A 23752-nucleotide genomic window follows, 5' to 3' on the forward strand; every position below is an offset into this window, starting at 1 on the left:
GCCCAGTGGGCGGCGCTTTCCAGTCAGCATGTGGGCGGGGGAGGGCGGGGCCCGGTCGCCGCAGAGGCGTCGACGCCACCGCCGTCGACGACGTTCCTCAGTCTTCGGGGTGGGCTCGGCGGCGCAGGCCGGCCGGGGAAGGCCGGGCGGAGAGCGGCGGGGGTCGGAGCGAGGTCGGGGCGCCGTGGGCGGGCGGTAGAGGGGTGCGGGCGAGGCCAGGGCAGGGTGCGGAGCCTTCGAGCGGGGTCAGGGGGGCAGAGGCCCCGGGCTGTGCGGGGCGGGCGCCGGCTCCGCGGGGCTTGCAGCAGAGGCCTGGGCCGGCCGCCGGGTCCCTTGTCCCCGGGCTTGTTGACGACGACGCTCCCGCGGGGGTCCCGCCTGAGGAGGACGCGGCGGCGGCGGCCGGGCCGCAGGAGGCCGCGGAGGATGGAGGAGCGGAAGGAGGAGGGCGAGGCGGAGATTCAGGAGCACGGGCCCGAGCACTGGTTCTCCAAGTGGGAGCGACAGTGCCTGGCCGAGGCCGAGCAGGACGAGCAGCTGTCCCCCGAGCTGCAGGAGGAGGCGGCGGCCGCCGCGCAGCCCGAGCACAAGCAGCAGAAGCTGTGGCATCTCTTCCAGAACTCGGCCACTGCCGTGGCTCAGCTCTACAAAGGTGAGGCCGCGCCGCCATCTTGGCGCCGCCCCGGCCGGCGGAGCTGCCCTTCCGCCCGGCTCCCGGCTCGCTTCCCAGGGCCCGGTCGCTCCCCGCACCTTGCGGGGATAGCTCGGTGGCGGGGAGGGGACGGCCGCGCCGCGGACCCCTTGCCATCCGACTCGCACGACGCCTACGGAAGAGCGGCCCTGGGAGGGGGAACGACGATGAGAGATGGGGAGACCCCTCGACTTGGAGTACCCCTGGAGGGTGGTCCCCACATACCGGTCCGGGTGTCCCCGGCCGGATCGAGGGGATAGGGGAGGAGTCCCTGTCACAAAATGGCGAAGGAGGCGGTGGGGCGGCCCTATTGTGCCCCGAGTCGGCCTCGGGGCGGAGACTGCGAGGGGCGCCTCCCTGCGCCTGCCAAGCCGCGTTTGCAGCTCCGGCTTCGCTGATGTCAGGTTCCCCCTCCTCGACCCAGTAACTCCGGTCTCACGCTCTTTTGGGATCCCCAAGCCCCGAAGAAAATGGCGAAACCTAATATGGCCGTTTCGGAGTGACTGACGCCCAAATAACATTCTCTTCTTTCTCTGTGTCCTTGTGTGTGTCTTTTTATCTCCCCTATTGTTTTTCCCCTCCTTTTTATTTCCAGACCGAGTGTGTCAGCAGCCAGGACTTTCTCTCTGGGTCCCCTTCCAAAACGCAGCCACCGCCGTCACCAACCTCTACAAAGGTAAAGATAACCTTGCTGCATTGCCAGGCTAAGGGGGAAGGGAGGAAGGACGGGCCGCTTCGGATTGACGGCTGACGTTCTGAGTGTGTTTTCTGCTCTCAAGTCTAGCTTCTGCTAACATTGAATGCTTTGCACAGTGAGGTTATCATTGGTGTTCTGGCTAGATGTCTAGAGGCAGTTTTTGACAGTCCTCCTCCTTCTCTTTTGGGGGACACGTGACAGTGTCTGAGAGACACTTAGTTGTCATCCCTGAGAGGGGTCTGCTGTTGGCATGTGGTGGGTAGAGGCTGCTGATTATTCTGCAGTGTCTTGAGACATCCCCAGCACCTACCCTTTAGCAAGGACTTAATTTGCCCAGTCTTCGAAGTGCTGAGATTGATTGAGCCACTCTGCAGTGGAATACTGTGAGTCTCCTTTTGGAAAAGGCTTCGAGGGAAGATGTGTTTTTTTTTTTTTTTTTGTTTTTTTTTAAAAAAACAGAATCACCGGCCCTTGGGAGATTCGTGAATCTGGCCTCTTGGAGCATGGTAGTTTGATAGCATTCAGTGAACTCTTGCTGTTTGGATTAGATTTGTGCACGCTGCCCTTTCTATAGCAAGTTCATCAGATCTTTTTCAAAACTTCTTTGTAACTGACTGTAAGTTGCTGACGTCTGAATGAGAGTTTTAAATGGCTTTGTGTTTGGTGATTTTTTTTTGGAGTTCATTTTCAGATCTGATGACTGAAGGTGTACAGGTCTTGGCCATTTGTACTCTTGGTAACAGTAGATTTGACTTTGCATTGTTACAGCTTTGGGAATTTCCTTGTGATAAAATTAATTTGGATTTGATTGTTAGTACACATGTTGCTAAAGTCAAAGGCTTCAAATGTTTAAAAATCCAGTAAAGATAATAGAAATTTGTGCAGTTCGGCACATAATAATTTAGGTTGGAAGATTATGGAGCATCTTTAGCGTCAGGACCTTTTTGTTGTGGTGGGTTTTTTTGTTTTGTTTTGTTTTGTTTTTTTGGAGACAGGATTTCTCTGTTGCTTTGTAGTCTCGCTTAGAACTTGCTCTGTAGACCAGGCTGATCTTGAGCTCAGAGATCCATCTGCCTCAGCCTCTGCCTCCTGAGTGCTGGCATGCCACCACTGCCTGGTGAATGTCAGATTCTTGATGTCAGCATTTTGTAAGAGTTTTAGAGTATGCTTGGCAGCTTGTTGGACAGTAATTTTGAGCACTGTTAACTGTAATGTTAATAGGATTTTGTTAATTTAGGGAATGAGAAACTTACAGTCCATTCTTAATGAAGAAACAGAAACCGCTTATTTATTGACTTTTTTTTGCTTTTGTAAGATAGGGTCTGTTTCACTTTGTAGCCTAGGCTGGCATCAGATTCGTGGTTCTCCAGCCTGTCTCTCCAGTGCTCGGATTATATGTGTACACCTCCATGCCCTGCTAGAAACACAGTTTACATGATTACTGGTTAGCTTTGATCTTATATAGCTGGGTTTAAGTTTTAGGGCAGAGTGTTAGGAATGGAGTCCAGGGTCCTCAAAAATGCTAGGCAGTTAGATAACTGCTGAGTCACAACCCTAGCCCAAGTTTTATAAGTTTGACTACTGAAAAAATCGATTTTTAGCATCTGTTGGTGCTTGGGGGTCTTGAGCATTCTCTTTGGATAGCTCATGGTTTAAATAGAAACAGAATTTAGAACTAATACTTAAATTAAAATTTTACCAAATTTAATTCCTTAGTGTATAATTTGCATAAAATAAAATCGCCTTTTAAAAATGTGCCATTTCATTTTGACACATACACTATTAACAAATAGAAGACATATTCCCCTCCAGTCCCTGGCAACCTGATGGCTATATATTTATAAGATAGCTACATCAAATTCACATCGTAGGGTATTAATAGCTCAATGCTTTGCTTTATTTTTTTTTTGAGAGTCTTTCTGTGTAGATCAGACTGGCCTGGAACTCAGAGGTCTGCCTCTCTGCCTCCTGAGTGGCGGGATTAAAGGCATGCACCTGCCACTATGTTCTCCCAAAACTCAGTACTTTTATGTTGTAGAGTAATAATTCTGTTATCCTGATAACTAAGGCTTATTACTTTTTGCTTTTGTAGTTTTTGTCTGAAAGGGAAGATATTTTTCTGGTTGCTGGGTCTCTAGCCTAAACCATATTACTTTCTGAGTTGGTGCTGGTGCATATACTAATAGGATGGGTTCCTCCAGGATTAAAGCTAGAACTTCTCTTTAAAAGATGGGATGAGTTGGGTGTGGCACACACCTTTAACCCCAGTAATGGAGAGGCAGAGACAGACAAATTTCTGATTTTAAGGCCAGTCTGGTCTACAGAGTGAGCCCCAGGATAACCAGTACTACACAGAGAAATCCTGTCTTGCAAAACCAAACCAAACCAAACCAAAAACAAAACCCACCACCACCAAACAAACAAAAAACCAAAATTGGTTGTATTCCGAAATATTTTTTTGTTTTGTGTTGTGTTTTCAAGACAGCAGTTTTCCTATGTCAGCCCTGGATATCCTGGAACTCACTCTGTAGACCAGGCTGGCCTTGAACTCAAAGATCTAGCTGTCTGCCTCTGCCTCCAGAGTACTGGGATTAAAGGTGTGCCCCACCACCCCCTTTTTGCTAAAATAATTTCCAATTTTGATTACTTCATTTGAAATGCTTATTGCTGGACATTGTGGCAAATGCCTGCAATCCCTGTACTCCGAGAGGTTGAGGTAGGAGGATCACTGAGTTCAAGGCCAGCCTGGGCTCCATAGGTGAGACTCTTGTTTCCAAACAGGTAAGTTTTCTTGGTTTAGAAAACTTGAGGAGCATTGCTTTTGTTTCAGTAGGACATGTAGTTCCTGGATTGCCAGTGGGAATTGATAGTAATAAGTGTCCTGTTAAATAAACATGCTTTTTTTATCCATTTTTTTTTTAACAGAAATTGATAAATTTTGTATGGAATTAGGTATTTTCAACTCCTTAGTTTTGTTATAAGGAGGGTGAACAATATTGTACCTTCACACACTCCCACCTTTTCAGAGTGTGACCACTATAGAACAGGAATACAACTTTGAGAATATTTTGCTATCTGGGAGCTGGAGAAATGGCTCAGTGGTTAAGGACACTGGCTGCTCTTCCAGAGGACTCGGGTTCAATTCCCATTACCCACATGGCTGCTCACAACTGCCCGTAACTCCAGTTTTAGGGGATCTGACACTCTCTCACACAGACACACATGCAGGAAAAACAATGTGCATAAAGTAAAAATAAATTATTAAAAAAGAATATTTGACTATCTTAAATAGAACTGGTAAAATAAGTAATGTCACAAGTAAATTCAACACTAAAAATTTAAGTCAGATTGTTCACAGTTCTGATGATCTACTTAAGTGTTAACTGACAGGAAGACAGACTTTGGAGGGTTCCTTTTAAGTGGGCGGTGCACTCATGTATTTAATGTAATCAAGCATATGATAAACTAAAAATGGATTATTTTCCAGCCAGGGAAGAGTGGTGCTCTTTGGTAATTCTTCGTTGTGAGCACACAGGAAGATCAGAGTTGAGGTAGAACTCTTAACAAAAGGGTCTTTGGGGATATGCTTATTTGCTTGCTTGTTCATTTATTTATGAGTGTCTCCTTATGTAGCCCAAGATGGCCTTGAACTTGAGTATTGGAATAGTTTATTGCCACTTTTTTTTTTTTAAAAGAGGTCCTTTTTCTGAAAGTTTTTATGTCGTCTTATTGGACAAACTATGCCTCTGATTTAGACATGACCAAGTCTCCAGGTTAGAAATGTTGAACTGTAGTCTGGTAGGATTGATGATCGGTGACCATGATTCAGACTAAAGCCTCAGTTTTACCATTGTGTGAATCCTTACAGACCCAGCTTCGTTCTCCTCTAGTGTCTTCTTGGAGTCATACCTGATTTTGTTAGCTGTTTTCATCTGAATCCTTTGAGGAACTGGGCAGTTATGCTTTTGTCTCTTGGTCAGGGCTTCTTTGATTCTGAAAGTCTTGTGAGAAGACAGGGTGAAAAGCAGAGTTGGGTATGGTGCACCATGGCAGAGGAAAAGAGAAGCACAAAATATTTTCAAGTTACATGTATTTACTTAGTATGTGTTGCTTGTGTGAGCAGAAATCAAAGGACACAACTTTTGGGAGTTGGTCCTCTCAAACATGCATCAAACCCAGGTCATCAGGCTTGGTGGCAAGGACATTTGCCTGCTGAACACATTCACTGTCAGTAAGCTTTTGAAAAATTGAGCATGCTGTGGTAGTTTAGTTGGAATATGACCAGAAGAATTTGGAAAAGAAAAGCAAGTTACTTTTGTCTGCCTGTTGAGGACACAGTTCAAGAAAATGGGGTGATAGAACAGGCCCTGGCGATACAGTCTTGTAAATCCTACCTTACTTGGGAATTTTGAGGAAGGAAGGTGGCAAATTTCATGTCAGCCTGGGCTACACAGTGAGACCCTGTTTCAAAAAGAGGATTGCAAATATGGCTTGTTGATGAGAGACCCTGGACCTTTTATGCCAGATCTGTCAAATTGTCTGCTTCTTTTTGGGGGTGAGGCAAGAAAATTCTGGTGACTGGTTCCCAAGAACCAGTGATCATTCCAAAGAGAACAGCATCCCTTAAATGTTGTTGGTTCCTTGGCATAGTATGAATTTTATGTGTTCAACTAAAGGGAGTGAAGTGGTTGTTTCATTCTGGGTAGGTGTGGTGGGTACCTGGGAAATAACAGTGCTCAACCTGCTTTACTTTGTTGAGGGTAGTGGTGCTGGATCTGGAACCCAGTATGCAGCAATCTGCCATAGAGCTGCGCCACCAGCCACGTGTCTGCTTCTCATCTACCTCATTTCCTTGGGCGACTTGTTTCCATTTTGGTCTCTTGGTTCCTCATTAAGAAGGTATTGCATATATATATTATATTGAGGCTATGTTCTTGCTATGTGGCTTAGGCTAATCTCCAGTATACAATGACCCTGCCTCAACTTCCCAACTACTAGGATCATAGACATGCTATCATGTCTCTGAATTTCTTCTTTGGCTTGGGGAACCATAACTTAAGATTGGACTGGTGGTTGTCATTCAGGATAAGGTTAGCTTGGGTGCCTTATAGAACACTTAGTCTGGGCTGGGATCTGCTGCTCTCTTTATTATCCTTTCGGAACCACAGAGAACCACTTATCAAATCCCCTCCCCCCCCAGATTATTTGTAGTCTAACCTGGCCTCCTGCTTGCTTTTTAGCTGTTGATGACCTTGAGTTTGAGATCATCCACCTTCCTGGGACAACAGACTTGTGTTATCAAAGTCTGTTTATTCCATACTGGGTATCAAACCTAGTCTATCAGCTGAGCTACATTTCCCAGCTCCAGTTGTGTTTATTATTTTATTTTTTGTTTGTTTTGGTTTATGAGACATATCTCATCATATAACTCTGCCTGGCATGGAGTTGACTTTGTAGACCAGTACAACTTCAAACTCTGATCATCCTGCCTCTACCTCCACAGTGCTGAAATTAATGATGGACCACCAAATCTGGCTTGGTTTTTGTTTGCTTCTTTGTTTTTTCTTGAATTTTTTGTTTTTGTTTTTTGTTACACTGTCTTATGTGCTATGTGGCCCTGGGCTGTCTTAAATTGTGGCAGTGCTGGGATTGATTTTAAGGGTTGCGTGCCAGCATTTCTGGTCAGTTTTTTTCCTTTCCTTTTCCTTTCCTTTTCCTTTCCTTTTCCTTTTCCTTTCCTTTTCCTTTCCTTTTCCTTTCCTTTTCCTTTCCTTTTCCTTTCCTTTTCCTTTTCCTTTCCTTTTCCTTTCCTTTTCCTTTCCTTTTCCTTTCCTTTTCCTTTCCTTTCCTTTCCTTTCCTTTCTTTTCCTTTTCCTTTCCTTTCCTTTCTCCTTTCTCCTTTCTCCTTTCTCCTTTCTCCTTTCCTTTCTCCTTTCCTTTCCTTTCCTTTCCTTTCCTTTCCTTTCCTTTCCTTTCCTTTCCTTTCCTTTCCTTTTTCCCGTTCTCAGTTCCCCTCCCCTCCTTTTTCCCCTCCTTCCTTCCATTTTTTCTCTTCTCTTTTCTCTCTCTCTCTCTTTTTAAATTAGTTTTATGAGATAGGGTTTCTCTGGATTACACCTGCCTCTTCCCAGTGCTGGGATTAAAGGTATGCACCACCACCACCTGGCTTTTTTTTAACCTCTATTTATAGTTTTAAAAAAGATTAAAAATTTTTATGAGTGTTTTGCTAGCATATATGGGTACCATGTGTGTTCCTGGTGTCTGTGGAAGTCAGAAGAGGGCATCAGAACTTTTGGAACTGGAGATATAAATGATTTTGAGTTAACATGTAGGTTCTGGAAACAAAATCTGGGTTCTTTGTAAGAGGAACAAATGCTTTTAACACTGTGACACTTTAGACCCTCTACCTCTACTTTTAATAAATTATCTTTGAAGCATGGGTTAGTTAGAAGTCTGTCACATTGAGAGCTTTCTCTTGATACTACATACTTTGAATTGTTATGTATCTGCTTAGTAGTATTGAAGGATAGGTGAGCTTCATGCTTCAGAATCTGCTACAGTACAAGCTCTTCGTTTTGTGTTTGGCATTTAGGGGTTATTCAAATGTTGACAGTGCTGGTGATCAGGTTTTAACTGTTTCAGTTATTTTGCATAGTGCAAAGTGCTTAATATGAAAAGGACTAATTCTAGTATGTTTTTTGTCTTCTAAAGTTGCATATATCAATAAACTTTGCAGTGTGCATTCCTTTTTTTTAACAAACAAATTAAATAAGTCTCATGTCACAGTCTCTCTCTCTTTGGTTTTTGAAGACATGGTTTCTGCTTCTCTATGTGTAGCTCTGGCTGTCCTGGAACTCAAAATTTGTAGATCAGACTGTCTCAAACTCACAGAAATCTGCTTGCCTCTGCCTCCTGAGTGCTGGGATTAAAGGTGTGCACCACCACCACCCCTCACATCTTGTTTCTAACAATCATTTCAATTCAGTGTGTCCAGTTTGGACTTAACCTGTTGTGAATGGGCATAATGAAAATCTGGTACACTTTGGGAGTGCCTATAACAATAGTCAGAAAGTGTTCTGCCTGGAGTAGATGGTAAAGGTCTGTGACTCTATTGTAAACAGTACCAAGCTTTGAAGCTTTTCATTATTTTGTCATCTTTTCTTTTTGAGACAAGATGTTGCTATATAACAAATATTTTGGGCTTTCTTGCAACTCACCATGCAGCTCAGGCTGGCCCTGAACTTGCTGTGGTTCTTTTGCCTTGACTTCCCAAGTGTTAGAATTGCAGGTGTTTGCTACCATTTTGTCTGTAAATTTTATAGGATACGAGCATTTTCAGGTCAGTGAGATGGTTCAGTTGTTAAAGGTGCTTGTTCCCAAGTCTGAGGACCTGAGTTTGCTCTTCAGGGTCCATAAGGTGGAAGTGTTGACTCCTATGGTTGTCCTGACCTCTGAGCTTGTGTCCATATACATCTAAGTAAAATAAATTAGTTGGCTTTATTGGTGTGAACCAATTGATCTCCTAAGTTGTAGGCTGTGTATAGGAATAACTTGCTTTGGTGACCTGCTTTGTTTTTCTTTCCTTGTTGTTTATGTGTGTGATTTATGTCCATATCTATAGTTTTGTGTTGAGCTTGGCTTTATGTTAGTGCTACTTTGAAATGTAGAAGAACTCATAGTAACTTGCTACAGAATTCTTGTCTAGAATTGAATGGCTTATTGAGAATTAGTACACCTAGCTAGGTGTGAGATTATACAAGTTAGTTGTTTAGGACTAAGTTACACGTTCTGTTCCTATATCAAATGTGGAGAAAACTTTGTTCAACACATAGTTATCCAGACAAAAACTTGGAGTAATTTAGGAAGGGGGAAAGGACAAGGATGTTTATAGCCCTAAGTATCTGTTGTGATTCTCTCCTGGTTCCCATCTTCTGTTCTGGGTGAAGATTAGGAAAGCACATAGGAGGTAAAAAAAGAAGTTCTTAGTTTTTGGTACTAATTTCTTAGGGACTACGGGAGAGTTATGTTCCTAAAATAATTGGAAAAAGTTTCATTTTGATTTTTAACCTAGATCCTTATGTTCCTAATAAAAATATTACTTTGGTGCTGGTGATGTAGCTCAGTTAGTTGAATGCTTGTCTAGCATGCTCAGTGGTCCCGGATCAAATATAGCACCTCATAAACGAGGCATGGTGGCATATGCGAGTAAACCCAGCTTTCAGGAGATGGAGGCAGAAGGATAAGAAGTTCAAGGCCATTCTTGTTAGAAGTGAATGGCATTGCAGGTCAGCCTGGGTTAATGAGACCCTGTCTAAAAAACAAACTTAAATACCTGTTTTTCCTATTTGTCGAATTGTAGATGGTCAGTGTAAATTTAAATTCCAGTATTTTGTGGCTAGCAATTTTCTCTAGAAGTGTTGTTTTGATCTAGTTTTGTGTCTTAGGCTTGTAAAGAAGACTGACTCATTTATTTATTTAAAATTGAAGAAGTGGATTTTTGGAGACGGAACTCTGCCTCTTAACCTAGCTTTGGATAGGCCCTTTGAGTCTCAGTTCCAGTTCCTCAATTGGGATACCTACTTTGCTGACTCACAAAGTTTTGTATTAAAAGAAACATTAAAGGACTGATGTACTCAGTGGCAGAATATGGATATAGCATGTGCAAGATTTGAACTCAAGCACCAAAACCCTGATGAATTTTGGCTCTGAATTATGTATGAAGGTGCTGCATAGATTATTTCTAGTGCTTGCCACCGCTGTTCTAGGAAATCCAGACTTTAAAAAAAATCTCTCTATTTGGAAAGCATTTTTTAAACAAAGCATGGATTGTTCACTGTGACTCAAGTAATAAGGGCTTGTATTGTGGTTAAAGGGTGGGTTGGCAGTTTGATGCTCTGAAGCTTTACCTTGAGGTTTATGGTCTTTTTCCAATAATGACTTTGATTTTGGTAAACTAGTTCTGGATACAAGACTATCCCACAATTTTTGTGCCCTGGGTTTTTGAATAAGAGATCTGAAGCCTACAGGTGCAGATGTGTTCATCAAAACAGTGTTTAAGTTCTGTTACTAAATTTAACTTATTTTTGAAAGATAAATCTTCCCCATTTTCTTAAGCACAAACCTCTCCAGTTAGGAGAAATAAAGAAAAGCATTCCTTTAAGTAGAACAGATTTCTTTTCTTTTTTTAATTTTACTTATTTATATTTTATGTATGAGTGTTCTGCATGGATACCTGCGTGCCAGAAGAGAGCATCAGATCTCATTGTAGATAGTTGTGAGCCACCATGTGGTTGTTGGGAATTAAACTTAGGACTTTTGGAAGAGCATCTAGTATAATCACTGGGCCATCTCTCCAACTCTAGCAATTTGTTTTGTTTTGTCTTTTTTTTTTTTTTTTTTTTTTTTTACTTCGTTTTGAGACAGAGGGTGGGTTTTCTAAAAACATGATTGCTTGGATTTTTTTTTTCCTTTGGCCCCAAGGGATGATGCTTGATTTTTTTTTTTTTTTAACAGACTGCTCAGTTCTTTCAGAATTACTGAAGCTCTCAATAGAGTTTTTCGAGTTCATCTGAGGTTTATCTACTTTTTAAGTATGCCTTTCCCATCTTTCCTCTAAGAGTTGGAAAGTGCTGTGTGTGTAACCTTCATGAATACTGTCTTCTTTTTTTTTAATATTTTATTTATTTATTATGTATACAACATTCTGTCTGCATGTAAGCTTGCAGGCCAGAAGAGGGCACCAGACCTCATTACAGATGGTTGTGAGCCACCATGTGGTTGCTGGGAATTGAACTCAGGACGTTTGGAAGAGCAGGCAATGCTCTTAACCTCTGAGCCATCTCTCCAGCCCCCAGTACTGTCTTCTTTTAAGATGGACTTTATGTCTGTTCTTATATTTGAGGAAATGAGAAAGCAGCAGATACTGATTTGGTTGATGGTGATTTTGGATTGTACAAGTGACAATGGAGAAATGATCTCACTCTTGCCTTTTTATATCTGAAATTAGACTCATTTACTTTCTCAGAGTTATAATGGTTTGGAATTTTTGGTATTTATTTGATTTTTTTTTTTAGAGATTTATTTATTATGTATATAGTGTTCTGTCCACATGTATGCCTGCAGGCCAGAAGAGGGTGCCAGATCTCATTACAGATGGTTGTGAGCCACCATGTGGTTGCTGGGAATTGAACTCAGGACCACTGAAATTGCAACCAATGCTTTTAACCTCTGAGCCATCTCTCCAGCCTGAAGTTTTTGGTTTTTAAAAACAAGGTCTCTCTGTGTACTGACTGTACTGAAGCTTGCTCTGTAGACCAGGATGGCCTTGAACTCCCAGAGATCCTCTTGCCTCTGAGTGCTGGGATGGGTTTTGGACTACCTTGTGGGTGCTGAGCAAAGGTCCTGTGCAAGAGCAGTAAGTTATCTGCTGAGGCATCTATTTAGCCTGTTTGAACTTACATTTTAAGAGACTGGACCTAGCCGGGCGATGGTGGCACATGTCTTTAATCCTAACATTCAGGAGGCAGAGGCAGGTGGATCTCTGTGAGTTTCAGGCCAGCATGCAGCATGGTCTACAGAGCGAGTTCCAGGACAGGCTTCAAAGCTACAGAGAAACCCTGTCTTGAAAAACCAGAAGGGGAGAGAGAGAGAGAGAGACAGAGACAGAGGCAGAGACAGAGGCTGGACCTATCCCAGTTGTCATTCTACCTTTTTTTAAAGATAGGAACTCTGTGGTCTTTGGACCTGGAACTCATTTTATAGACCAGGCTGACTTAGATATCACAGATATCCATTTGCCTCTGCCTCCAGAGTTCTGTGATTAAAGAGTATACAAGATTTACCATCTACTACAGAGAAAGTCTTGTTGCAGAGTCCTGCTTATACAGCTGTCATGTGAGATTTCCCTCTGTATGCTGTGATTACCATTGATTAATAAAGAAACTGCTTTGGACCTATAGCAGGGCAGAAGAGAGGTAGTCGGGGAAAACTAAACTGAATGCTGGGAGAAAGAAGGCGGAATCCAGAGATACCATGTAGCAGCCAGAGGGAAAAGATGCATGCTATTAGCTGGAATCTTGCTGGTAGGCCACGAGCCTCGTGGTAAAATATAAAATAATAGAAATGGGGTTAATTTAATATGTGAGAACTTACTAGGAATATGCTAGAGTCATTGGCCACGCAGTGTTTTAAATAATATAGTTTCTGTATGGTTATTTTGGGTCTGAGTGGTCAGGAACGAACAAACTACCTCCTTCAACACAGCTGTACTCTTGTCACCCTGCTTTTGACCATGAAAACTGGGGATTGAGGCCAAGACTTGCATGCTAAGCTAGTCTTTGCCCTATTTAACTACTATTACTGCTTTGTTGTTGTTTTAAATGAGATTTATTCACCTTGGGATCTCTGATGTCTGGATGATTGGTCTTAGTGAGACAAACCACTTTGTTGTATGATTTTTCTTTTTTCCTGTTAGAGGCTACTATGTAGTTTGAGGCCAGCCAGGGTACATAGTGAGATCTTGTCTCCTAAAATAAAATATACTCCATGTGTTCTACTAGCTCAGACTTCAAAAGAAATTGGAGGGACTTTTAAACTTTGAGATATTGTTTCTAACTACATAGAAAAACTGAATGTCTGGGTTTATTTTGCTGAACTGAGTTTCAGTATACACTGGGAGGCTCATCTGGGGAAATTTAAGGCAAGGGAATGGTTATGACTTACAAAAATATGCTGTTTGGAAGCAGACTGCAAATATATTGAGGGTAGTGAGTGGGGTCTTTTGGTTTACTTGTAATAGGGACACAGTAGTACTCATTCAAGAGTGGATAGGTGTCTTCATTTCTCAAGTAACACCTACTACTCTAAAATAGGCTAAAGTTTGACAAGTTACTTTGGCTAAAGAAAAACAGTTCCTCCATTTGTGTATGCAGTGTTTATCTTTTTGGCAGGGGTTGGAAGTTAAGGTTTAGAATTATGTCTTGAACTTTAGACTTAGAAGATTAAATGTTTAATGTTTTAAACATTACTATGGTATATTTTGGATTAAAAGACTGCTCATAGCTTATTCATTTTGGTTAATGTGCAAAGTGGATTTCTTTAGGAGCAAATATAGTGCAACTGTGATGATAACTGTATATTTTCCTTTTCTTTTTATTTCTAATAGAAAGCGTGGATACCCATCAGCGAAGTTTTGATATTGGAATTCAGATTGGCTATCAGCGACGCAATAAGGATGTGCTGGCCTGGGTTAAAAAGCGCAGAAGAACTATTCGTAGAGAAGATTTGATCAGCTTCCTGTGTGGAAAGGTTCCTCCACCACGGAACTCTAGAGCTCCCCCAAGACTGACTGTAGTGTCCCCTAACCGAGCTACTTCAACGGAAACTAGCTCATCTGTAGAGACTGATTTGCAACCCTTCCGGGAAGCCATAGCTCTGCATGGTAAAGCCGTTTAAACATATTTCTTTGGAAAATGGTTAAGAGTGTGCCTGTGGACCTATTTTCATGTTTAGGGTTAGGTCCAGATATATTGTCTGTTTTTGTCTATATAGTAAATACTGGTTCTAGAAGTGTTGAAATAGAATGCAAGCTACAAACATATATTGGCAGCCCATTTAACGGGTTAGTTTGAGCTTATTAGTATTACAGTAATTATTTCTGCACCATTTATTAGAATTTATTGTTTTGCACCCACATGTTGTACATGTTTTCTTAGTCTTTTTGAGGCAAGGGGAAAGTCCTTGTGTCTTAAGAATTCTGTTAGTTGTAGTTGCTTGGAGTGCTTGGTCCATGATAGTCAAGTAAGACAGGAATTTTTGAATTTGTTATCATGGAAAACAGGGACTATCTTTAACACCTTTGGTTATCTAGTATAGAGAGTAAGTTGGTAGCCCAGGGGAAAGAGGTTGGAGAAGTCATACTCCCTCTGCTGCTGTCCTTCAAATCTTTATTGTTTAGGTGGATAGGGTTGTGAGAGGTCTAGCCAGTGGCCAAGTCATCACTATTTCCCAGGCCAGATCTGTCATGAAAATGTGTTCTTGGCTCAGAGGATCTAGTATTAGAGAGATAGGGAAATGTTCTTTCTCAGTGATAAATTTGCTGTTGTTACTGTCTACTACAGACTTCCATAAGAAATAGAGAGGGCTACTTACTCTGTGACATGTTAAACTGCTGTGAAAAAAATAACAGCAACCAAGTAAGACTTGTTTGAAACCAAGATGGACACATGATCAAACAGGTGACTAGCCAGGTAGAAGTGAGTCAGATCATGCGTCCTGTTGACAGCTAACATTTTTAGGCCATAGAAATGGTCATAGGTCTTTAAAATAAGGCTAACCTGCAAATAAACAGTGAGATATGGTCTAAATGGCTTCTATATCTTGGAAATTTTAATGTCTCCAGAGACCGTACTTCCTTTGACAACCATTTCTAATTTACTTTCTTTCTTGTATCCCTAGTGAAAAGATGAGAGCTGGAAAAGCGTTGCCTCCCTCCACGCCATTTCAGATTTACTTTCTAGTTAAAGCACTTATTCCAAGAAGAAATTTATATGAATGCAATACCTATGATTGCATACTTTTTCTGATATTATTACTATTTAGGTAGTTTTTTCCCCCTACTGGATTAGTGTGTCACATATTTCCTCTTAAATTTGGAAAAACAATAAGAGGTGTATAATATGTCAGATTGATTTAGTGAAAGGCAGCATGCGATATAGTTTCCTCTCAAATATTGTCATTTCTTATGATTGAATTCTTCAAATATTTTTCCTACATACTAGTATCCTACAGAGCCAGTTTTACAAAACAAGCCTTGCTTGCTAGCTAATAGTATCAGGATATATACAGTAAAAGGCAGCCCAGATTCCATGAGGAAACTCTTATCCTAAGTGCCAGTGTGTTTTTTCAGATCCAATTTGTTCAACCTATGATTTATTATTTTTTGAACTTTGAGAGTCTTATAAGATATAGTTGTAGAGAGGACTATTACTTATGCTTAAGTTATGAGGGCATTAATAAATGTAAGTATAAAACTAGTAAAAATAAATTTTACCTATGGTGAATTCACAGTAAAATAACTAATTCAGTACATATTTGAGCAGAGTGTATTCTTTATTTTATTATTTTTTTTTTGAAACAGTGTATCCTTGACAGGTTTGTACCTCTAAACTAAAGTCATGTAGTTAAACAGTTTTGGGTTAAAGTTTTAGGGCCTCTTCAAAGAATTTTTAGAAACAATTATACTTGAATGTCGTGTTCTAATGGCTGTCAGTTTACTGAGGAGAGTGCTAGTCTTATTGAAGGTTTAAACGAGGCTTTTTGGATTAGTAAGAGGGCATTGTTAATTAAATGGTAAGGTAGACAAATGACTATATGATATTCTTATCTGATTTGTATTGAACTCTTAGGGTGATTAATTTGAAAACATCTTAATTGGGTAGAAATACCAGAGTTTTTTGTGAATTATTTGCATAGTCAATTTTGAAATATAAAGTCAAATTATGAGTTTTTAGAGTACTTCATTGGATTTATTGGAGGGTGAATCTAAATTCATGAAATTTTAGAGCAAGGAGGAATGGAAAGAGTATGGCGAGGCAGATTTATTTGTGTTTGCAATGGAAGCAAACATCATGTTCTTCATAATTTTATGAAAGGGATAACTTCCCTCTTAAGTGTATTCATTAGTTCCTGGATCCCTTCCACCCCCAATAAATACCTCTACGAAAAACATCTGTTTACACATAATGTCTTTCGTTGTTGGGAGAAAAAAATAGCAGGGACTATTGAGGTGATTGCAGAGTGTTTCATGTAGATGGGGAGTGTCAAAGAAGGACCCCCCCCACCCCGGGATAACCTCATCAACTGGGAACCAGCTTAATGTGTAGTTTCAATCAAAAGTGGGTTCTATTTCAACATTTCCAATAGATATTTTATTTTAAGGAATGGACTAAGAAAAACATTCTGGTGTACAGAAGTATGAAATAGAAAATAAATAGACACAAGCTGTTTTACTGATTGTTTTATAAACTAAACTAGTACAGATGATGATGCCCTGTATGAAACACAAGACTAACAATTCTAGTCTCACGTCTTGGGAGCTTTAGGATACAGTCCTTGTTAATGGATGGATCACTGAGTATTTGGCAGAGTCCATGTTTTTTATGAGGTTTGAACAGAAGAATGGCTGCTTGATCCAGGTACAAGGAGGTGAAGGGTTTTGTTCCTTGGGTGGTTATGTGACAGAAGAAGTCAAGGAGCATGCTGCAGTGGAGTTGTACTTTTTTGTTAGATTCCTTTTTGATAAGAGGCACAATCCCTTTGTATATTAGGTTTCTTCAACCCCTAAGCAGTGCACTCTATCAACTCCTGTTTTCATCTCTTCTGACATGTTGCAGTTTTGGTCACTGCCTTCCCAGTGTATGTGGTAGAACGTGGTCATCATGAGCTGACAGCTTAGCCTCAGGGAGGGGCTTGTGTTACCCGGACTGGAAAGGAAAGGAGGTAGCTGTTATTAACAGAAGCTGTAGTGACTTTTAACAGTGGTTCTCAAACCTTTAGGGGCCCAACCACTGTTTCACAGGGGTTCACCTAAGACGATTGAAAAATAACCGTGTTTACACTATATGATTCATAACAGTAGCAAAATTACAGTTATGAAGTAGCAACACAATAATTTCATGGTTGGGGGTAAGCCCAGCTTGAGAAACTCTATTAAAGGGTCACAGCATTTGGGAAGGTTGAGAACTACTGCTATAGGATTATTATTTTTTGTTTTGGGATAGGTCTCTACACAGCCCTGCTGGCCCCTACTCACTGTGTAGACCCGGGTGACCTCAAATTCATTGAGTTCTGTCTCCAGAGTGTTGGGATTAAAGGCATGCACCACCACTTACTATTTTTTTTAAAAGAAAGGTCTCATTCCATAGTCCAGAAAAATGCTCCATTTAATGCTCATCAAACAACTTCCGTCAAAACTAAGTGATGGTGGTTAGCAGTGTATAAGACTTATAAGACTAACCTATGCTTTATTTGATCACTTTTCTGTAGCATGTTGCTTATTTTCTGTATACTATAGATGTTACATTCACAGAAAATGAAATATATAGGCTCATGCTAATTGGTTTTTTTTTTGTCTTGGTTAATTCTTAAAATAACACTGAAAATCTACTGAGAGATTCTCTCAGAATCTTTTTTTTTAAATTTTTTTTAATTTATATTTTATGTATGAGTGCTCTGCAGGTCAGAAGAGGGCATCAGATCCCATTACAGATGGTTGTGGTTGCTGGGAATTGAACACAGCACTTCTGGAAGAACAGTCAGTGTTCTTAACCACTGGGCCATCTCTCCAGCCCACCACATTCTCCTTTTTATGTAAACACTAATTCATGTAGACCAGAAATACCCAGAGTACTTTGGTTATTTTCTGCTAACCTTTCTGATGACACCCTTTCTCTTTTAGGGTGTTTCGTTCTCTTTTGCTACTTGAGTTTCTGACCTTTTTCTCAGGTTCCTTGACTGACCTACATTAGATTTTACAGAATCTCTAACCCTAGCTGCCACTTCCTGTAGACTCTTTAGGGGCCTCTTACTTTTAACTTCTAGATCTCTCTACTTGTCATTTAGAACTCTGTTGGCTGTCCCTCATATGTTTTTGTCTTCTGGTTCACATCCTTCAGGGTGTCCTGTGAGCATTTGCTACACATGACATTTCCCTTTTTTTCCTTCCCGAGTACTAGGGCTTCAACCTAGGGTCTTGTGCATGCTGGGCAAGTGCTGTACCACTGAACTGTACATTAGATGACATTTCACACTAACCTCGGCAAATATATACAATCTCCTCCTCTATATAGCTATGCAGCAAGCAGTTTGTGTACTCTCTAGAAAGAGATAGATGAAGGGTACTTCCATTTTCTGTTGAGACAAACAATAGGATGATTTATCTTAATGTCTTAGGTGTGGGGTAAAATTGGGAGGAGGAACAGCAGAAAGGGCTATCTCACAGTTTAGCTTGGCTATGAGCAGGCTTGTGGAAGGGTCTCTGGAGGAGGTGTGTTTGGGCTTAGGGTGATCTGCTATTGCTGTTATTTCTGACATGATTTAGGTGCCAGACTATCTTTTATAAAACCACTGGAATGATCTTTCTTCTTCCCACCCTCCCAACCTTGTCATTGCCTTGCCTAAGATTTTTCTGTTGTCCTACAAGGGCAAATAGAAACCCATTGTAGTCTGGTTTTGATTTGGGATCAGTATTCCAGCTCTACTGTTAATGTCTCACAAATCTCTTTATCCACCTGTTTTCATTGACCATGTAACTTGTGACATGGCCTTTTTTTTCATCCATTTCTCTCTATTTTCATCATTATTTTTAATACAGGCTAGATTTGAATTCTTGTTTTGTTGTTTTGTTTTTTGCGACAGGTTTTCTTGAAGCCTGTCTTGGAACTCACTCTTGTAGTTCAGGCTGACTTCGAACTCACAGAGATCCACCTGCCTGTGCCTCCCGAATGCTGGGATTAAAGGCGTGTGTCACCACTGCCCGGCTGCCCTTTCTGACTCTTTCTCTTGAGTGCTGGGATTACAGATGTATACAACGACATCTGGTCTATTGTCCCCATTTCTTTTAAACTGTAAGACAGGGTCTCCTGTTGTTCAGATTGTCTTAGAACTCTTTTAACTCCTGGTCCTTATGCCACTACCTCTCAGATTCTAGGATTTACAGGCATGTGCTTTTTTTTTGTTTTTAAATGTAGTTAGTAGTAACATACTATAACATATTGATTGGCCTGCAACTCAGTATATAGATATGCAGAAAGGCGGCCTTGAGCATCTGAGTGGTCTTCCTGTCTCTGTAGTACTGGAATTGTAAGTGTGTGTCATTACATCTGACTTTCCATTCTTAAAGCTTTTCTTGAACAGGGTCTCACTGTGTTCAGATGCTATACTTTTCTGATGATTGAGGGCATGTTGTGCCTTTCCTTTTTGCTTTTATAGAACCTAGCAAAGAATATGGTTAATTGTGCTTCTGAATTTACCATAGGAATAAATACAGAGGTCTAGAAGTGACTGTAAACAGCACTTGGGGACTGAGAACCTTTGGAAAGAGGAGTGATCTGTGTACCATTCTTGGAAAGGAATCTTGCATTAGAACAACTGAGAATTTGCTGGTCCTGAGAATGAAACCATGAGAGGTAGTCCTTTTTTTTTCTACATTAATTTTTTGACATTTCTACATAAATTTTCTACATTAATTTTTTGACAGCTTCATACATGGATATACATCATTTACACACCCATTTTCCCCCTCCAACTTCTCCCATGTTCCTCTCAAATTTACTTTTTTAGTTACTGTTTTTTATACATGTATAAATAACTATAACCTGTTCATTTACCTCGATGTATATTATATGTGTTTAAGACTCACCACTTGGAATTGAAGACTCGATTCTCTTTCACTCAGCAGCAAGTAGCTCTTCATTTAGGGTTTTGTCCTTGTGATATTTTCCTGATCTACCTTGGAATGTCAACTGGTGGTGGATTTGTTCAGGTCCTCTTGAGAACTAGTCTTTGGTATATACTAAAAAAAGTTTTTTAATTTTATGTGAAAAGTTTCTTTATTTTGTGTATATTTACTAAAAGATGTCTGTCTTTTGATGCTTGTTCTCACTGAGGAGCCTGTTGGTTCGGAGCTTGCTTTGTATACCAGACTAGCTTTGGATTTTTAGCTAGTGATCCTCTTGTCTTTGCCTCTCAAGTGCTGGGTTTGCAGACCTGGGGCTTCTTAGTATACTGTGTATTACCAAGCCCGAAGGTTTCTCATTTAATACTCACCCGCTCTGTTCATTGATGGAGAAAGGCTAATTTTGTTGTGGTAGAGCAGGTTAGTAAGTGATAGAATGGGTTATTTGGGATCCATCTGGCTCTAAAATTTGTGCTCCTGCTTACTTGTCTCTATGTATGGTTTTAGGGTGTCTTTTTCTATCACTCATCTTTTCCCCTCATCCCTGGGCTTACTTAGGTGGGTGGGAAAGATCTTGAGATCATTTCAGAAAAAATTTAGAAGAAACATTAAAATTTTATGTGTCTGGGATTCTCCTTTCAGTGAATCTGGATAAGTGTTTTTGAGGATGGATGTTTGGTGGCTAGCTTCTGGTATCCTTGACTTACTGTGGTAGGAAGAGTGCATAATTTTTATGTGCAGGCCACATGTCCTATGCAACCTTGGGCAATGTGCTTAACATCTAATACCATCTTTATTAAAGTGATTTCTATGTGATAGTATATGAGAATCAACTAGACTGCTTACCTACCTGTCCCTCCATGATTCTGTCTAAATGTTCTTGTTCTGACAACTACAACTTTTCTCCTCGCTTGTAGTGAATTCCAGGTATCACTCTACAGACTTAATTTAAAGCTTTATTTTTTATTTTTGTAAATATCACACACACACACACACACACACACATACAGGTATTTTGCCTGCATGTATGTTTGTGTATCTTTTGTGTGCATTGCCATTGGATCCCATGGAACTGGATTTACAGGTGGTTGTTAGCTACCATACACGTGCTGGGAGTCAAATTTGGGTCCTTTGGAAGAGCAGTCATTGCATCTCTGAGCTATCTCTTCAACCCTGTCTTACTGGTTTTTTTTTTTTTTTGTTGTTGTTGTTGTTTTTGTTTTTGCCTGTTTATTACTTGCTAAATTCTTGAGCTTGGTTCCTGTGGACAAGCTAGAGAAGTTGGTTCTGAGTTTTCCTGTTCAAGCTAGTGTTGTTTGGAGAGCCTTAGGCTCCTTTAGAGTTGTTGTTATGGAGATAAATGCAAGGGTGCAGAGTAGGAAAGCACATACATTCTAGAGGCAAGGCTTGTTACCAAAACAAACTTTACTCAATCTCATAACTAGTAAAGCTTCACTCTCTGTCATCTCATAACACAAGTGGGCTTTGTAGGTTACTGACTCTGGTCCACACTGATTCTTAAAAATCAAAGGTATCTATTTTCATTCCAAAAATTATTTTCATGACAATCTTGACTTTTGTAATATACTTCAACCCATTGGGCTTAGGTGGTTCTTCTAAAAGTACATACTGTTTTTAATTCAGGCCTATACATGCAGGATCTGGTGTCCCTTTTGGCACTGGTGGGAATTATTGCTCTTACTTGGCATTTTAGTTTAAGATATCATATTCTCAATTTTAAATTATTTTTGTGTTGAAAAAAGCAGTGAGATTTGGGAAAAGTACTTGGGCAAATTCAGACAATGAAGCCTTTATGATTATGATACATTATAAAATTAAAAGAGAAACAAACAGTATCTTTTGTTGTAATTATTACTGCCTTCATTCTTTCTTTTTGGGAGACAGGGTCTCACTGTACATACTTGGCTGGCCTGGAGCTTGTGTAGAACAGGATGGTCTTGAACTTTGGACTTCAGGGAATCTCCTGCCTTAGCCTTCCCGATTGCTGAGATTATAGGCATTTTTTTGTGTGTGTGTATATGCATGCTGATGATCAAACTCAGGGGCTTTGCGCTCTACCCTTGAGTGATACTCCAGTCTTTGGAAAGGTACCTTTAAAAAGGATTACCTGGTAAGTTAGGACAAGTTTCCTTAGTGTTGAAGGTTGAAACCTTTTTCGTTTGAAAACCCTTCGTTTTGTTTGTGGATTTGTTGTGGGTTTTCTGCAGTTTAGAATGCATGTATGTATAATGATATACAAGTGTGTATGTTGTCTCTCTGTAGGTTAGTACTTTCTATAGATAACATTTACTTAGAGTGAATACCAGGTGTTATTTTGTAGACATAGGGACAGGTGATTATAAAAATGATGAATCTCAAGGAATGTCTGATCTGGTAAAATTAACACCCTCCTGAAACATATAAGCCTAGGGGAGATCAGTCTGAGGCACAGTGTGTGTTTGTTCATTTGACTGGTGGAGAGTAAAAGTCTGAGCCTTGTGATATTTACTTTATTTTCCTTGTGGTTCTGAATGAACTCTGGACTTTCTTGTATGTACTAAGCTCCATCCTTAGCCTAAGTCAGCTAAGTTCCTTGGTAGCTCCTAGGCTCTAGAGAATCTAGGTAGGGCATGTAAGAAAAGACAGTCATAGGAATTTGAATTTAGTAATATAAAGTGTGACAAGAATTCTTACCTAGAATTCCTAATTCCTCACACAGGAAGCATTAAGAACTCCAAAAGGAAAGGTGTGACTTTAGACATCATGAATCAGCAGATTTTCTTCTCCTACAGACTCACAGTGGTTATTTTGTAACATTCTTGGACTTATATGTGGCAGAGTGATTTTTTTCAAGAGAGAAATAACTGCATTTAGGAGATCTGTGATAAGTAGGACACTTGACAGCACCTGGAAGAACTTACCTTGGTTCTCTTCCTTTCTTTCATTCTACCATCCCTTCTGATGCTTCAGCAATAACATGAAAACTTTTATCTTGAGAGCTAACACAGATGCTTATAAGCTATTAAAGTGAGGAGATAATATAGAAGAAACTGCTTTTTTTTTTTTTTTATGGCAGAGGACTGGCTAGGACCAACCTTTGAGGGTTTGTTGCTGTCTGCTCATCTTTCATGGTCCACAAGCGAATCCCTACCCCTCTTTTTTTACATTGAGGAGAAACAATCCTGGTGTGTGGAATATTGTAGTGTTTGTTGAATATTGTTGCCAGGTGCTTCCTGTTGAAGTATGTGAACTGTTGATAGATTTTCAGCAGATGGTTTAAAAAAACATCCTTGGAGCTTGTGTAAGAGATTTCGGCACCAAAGCAATCTCTTAATCATTTGCATTTGATTTTTTTCCCCCCCTATTTTCTTTTTTTTTTTTTTTTTTCCTGAGACAGGATTTCTCTGTAGTTTTGGAGTTTGTCCTGAAACTCTCTGTAGACCAGGCTGGCCTCAAACTCACAGAGATCCGCCTATCTCTGCCTCCTGAGTGCTGGGATTAAAGGTGTGCGCCACCACTGTCTGGCTTTCTATTTTCTATTCTGTTTCTTTGAGACAGGGTTTCTCTGTAACAGTCAGTCTTGACTCTCCTGGAACTCACTCTGTAGACTAGGCTGGCCTCGAACTCACAGTGATCTACCTGCTTCTGCCTCCCAATTGCTGGGATTAAAGGTGTGCACTACAAATGCCTAGACGGAACTTTTACAATCACTGTCTTTCCTCAAACCAGAATCCAAGACCAATAAAATTATAGCAGGGCACTTATCACATTAATTTTAGATGAAAAGTTGATATTTTATGTACATTAAAGATATTAAATAACCAAAGGTATTGGAGATAGACTAGGTATTCAATATTAATAAAACAGAATTTTCTTGGACTTGTTATAACATTGTGTTGGATATTGTAGT

General features: G+C 40.5%; 1 protein-coding gene across 1 annotated transcript in view; it reads left to right on the plus strand.

The window, feature by feature from the left end:
- The first annotated feature begins 219 nt into the window (after window positions 1-219).
- Hapstr1 (HUWE1 associated protein modifying stress responses) overlaps window positions 220-23752 on the plus strand; it is a 30694-nt gene continuing 7161 nt past the window's right edge. Inside the window, exons 1-3 of the mRNA XM_048433181.3 lie at window positions 220-652; window positions 1287-1367; window positions 13552-13827. Coding sequence (XP_048289138.1) covers window positions 427-652; window positions 1287-1367; window positions 13552-13827 — 583 coding nt within the window. The 5' untranslated portion in view covers window positions 220-426. The remainder of the gene's footprint in view (window positions 653-1286; window positions 1368-13551; window positions 13828-23752) is intronic.

The sequence above is a fragment of the Myodes glareolus genome, chromosome 9, assembly GCF_982192425.1.
Source record: "Myodes glareolus chromosome 9, mMyoGla1.1, whole genome shotgun sequence".
NCBI classification, from domain to species: Eukaryota; Metazoa; Chordata; class Mammalia; order Rodentia; family Cricetidae; genus Myodes; species Myodes glareolus.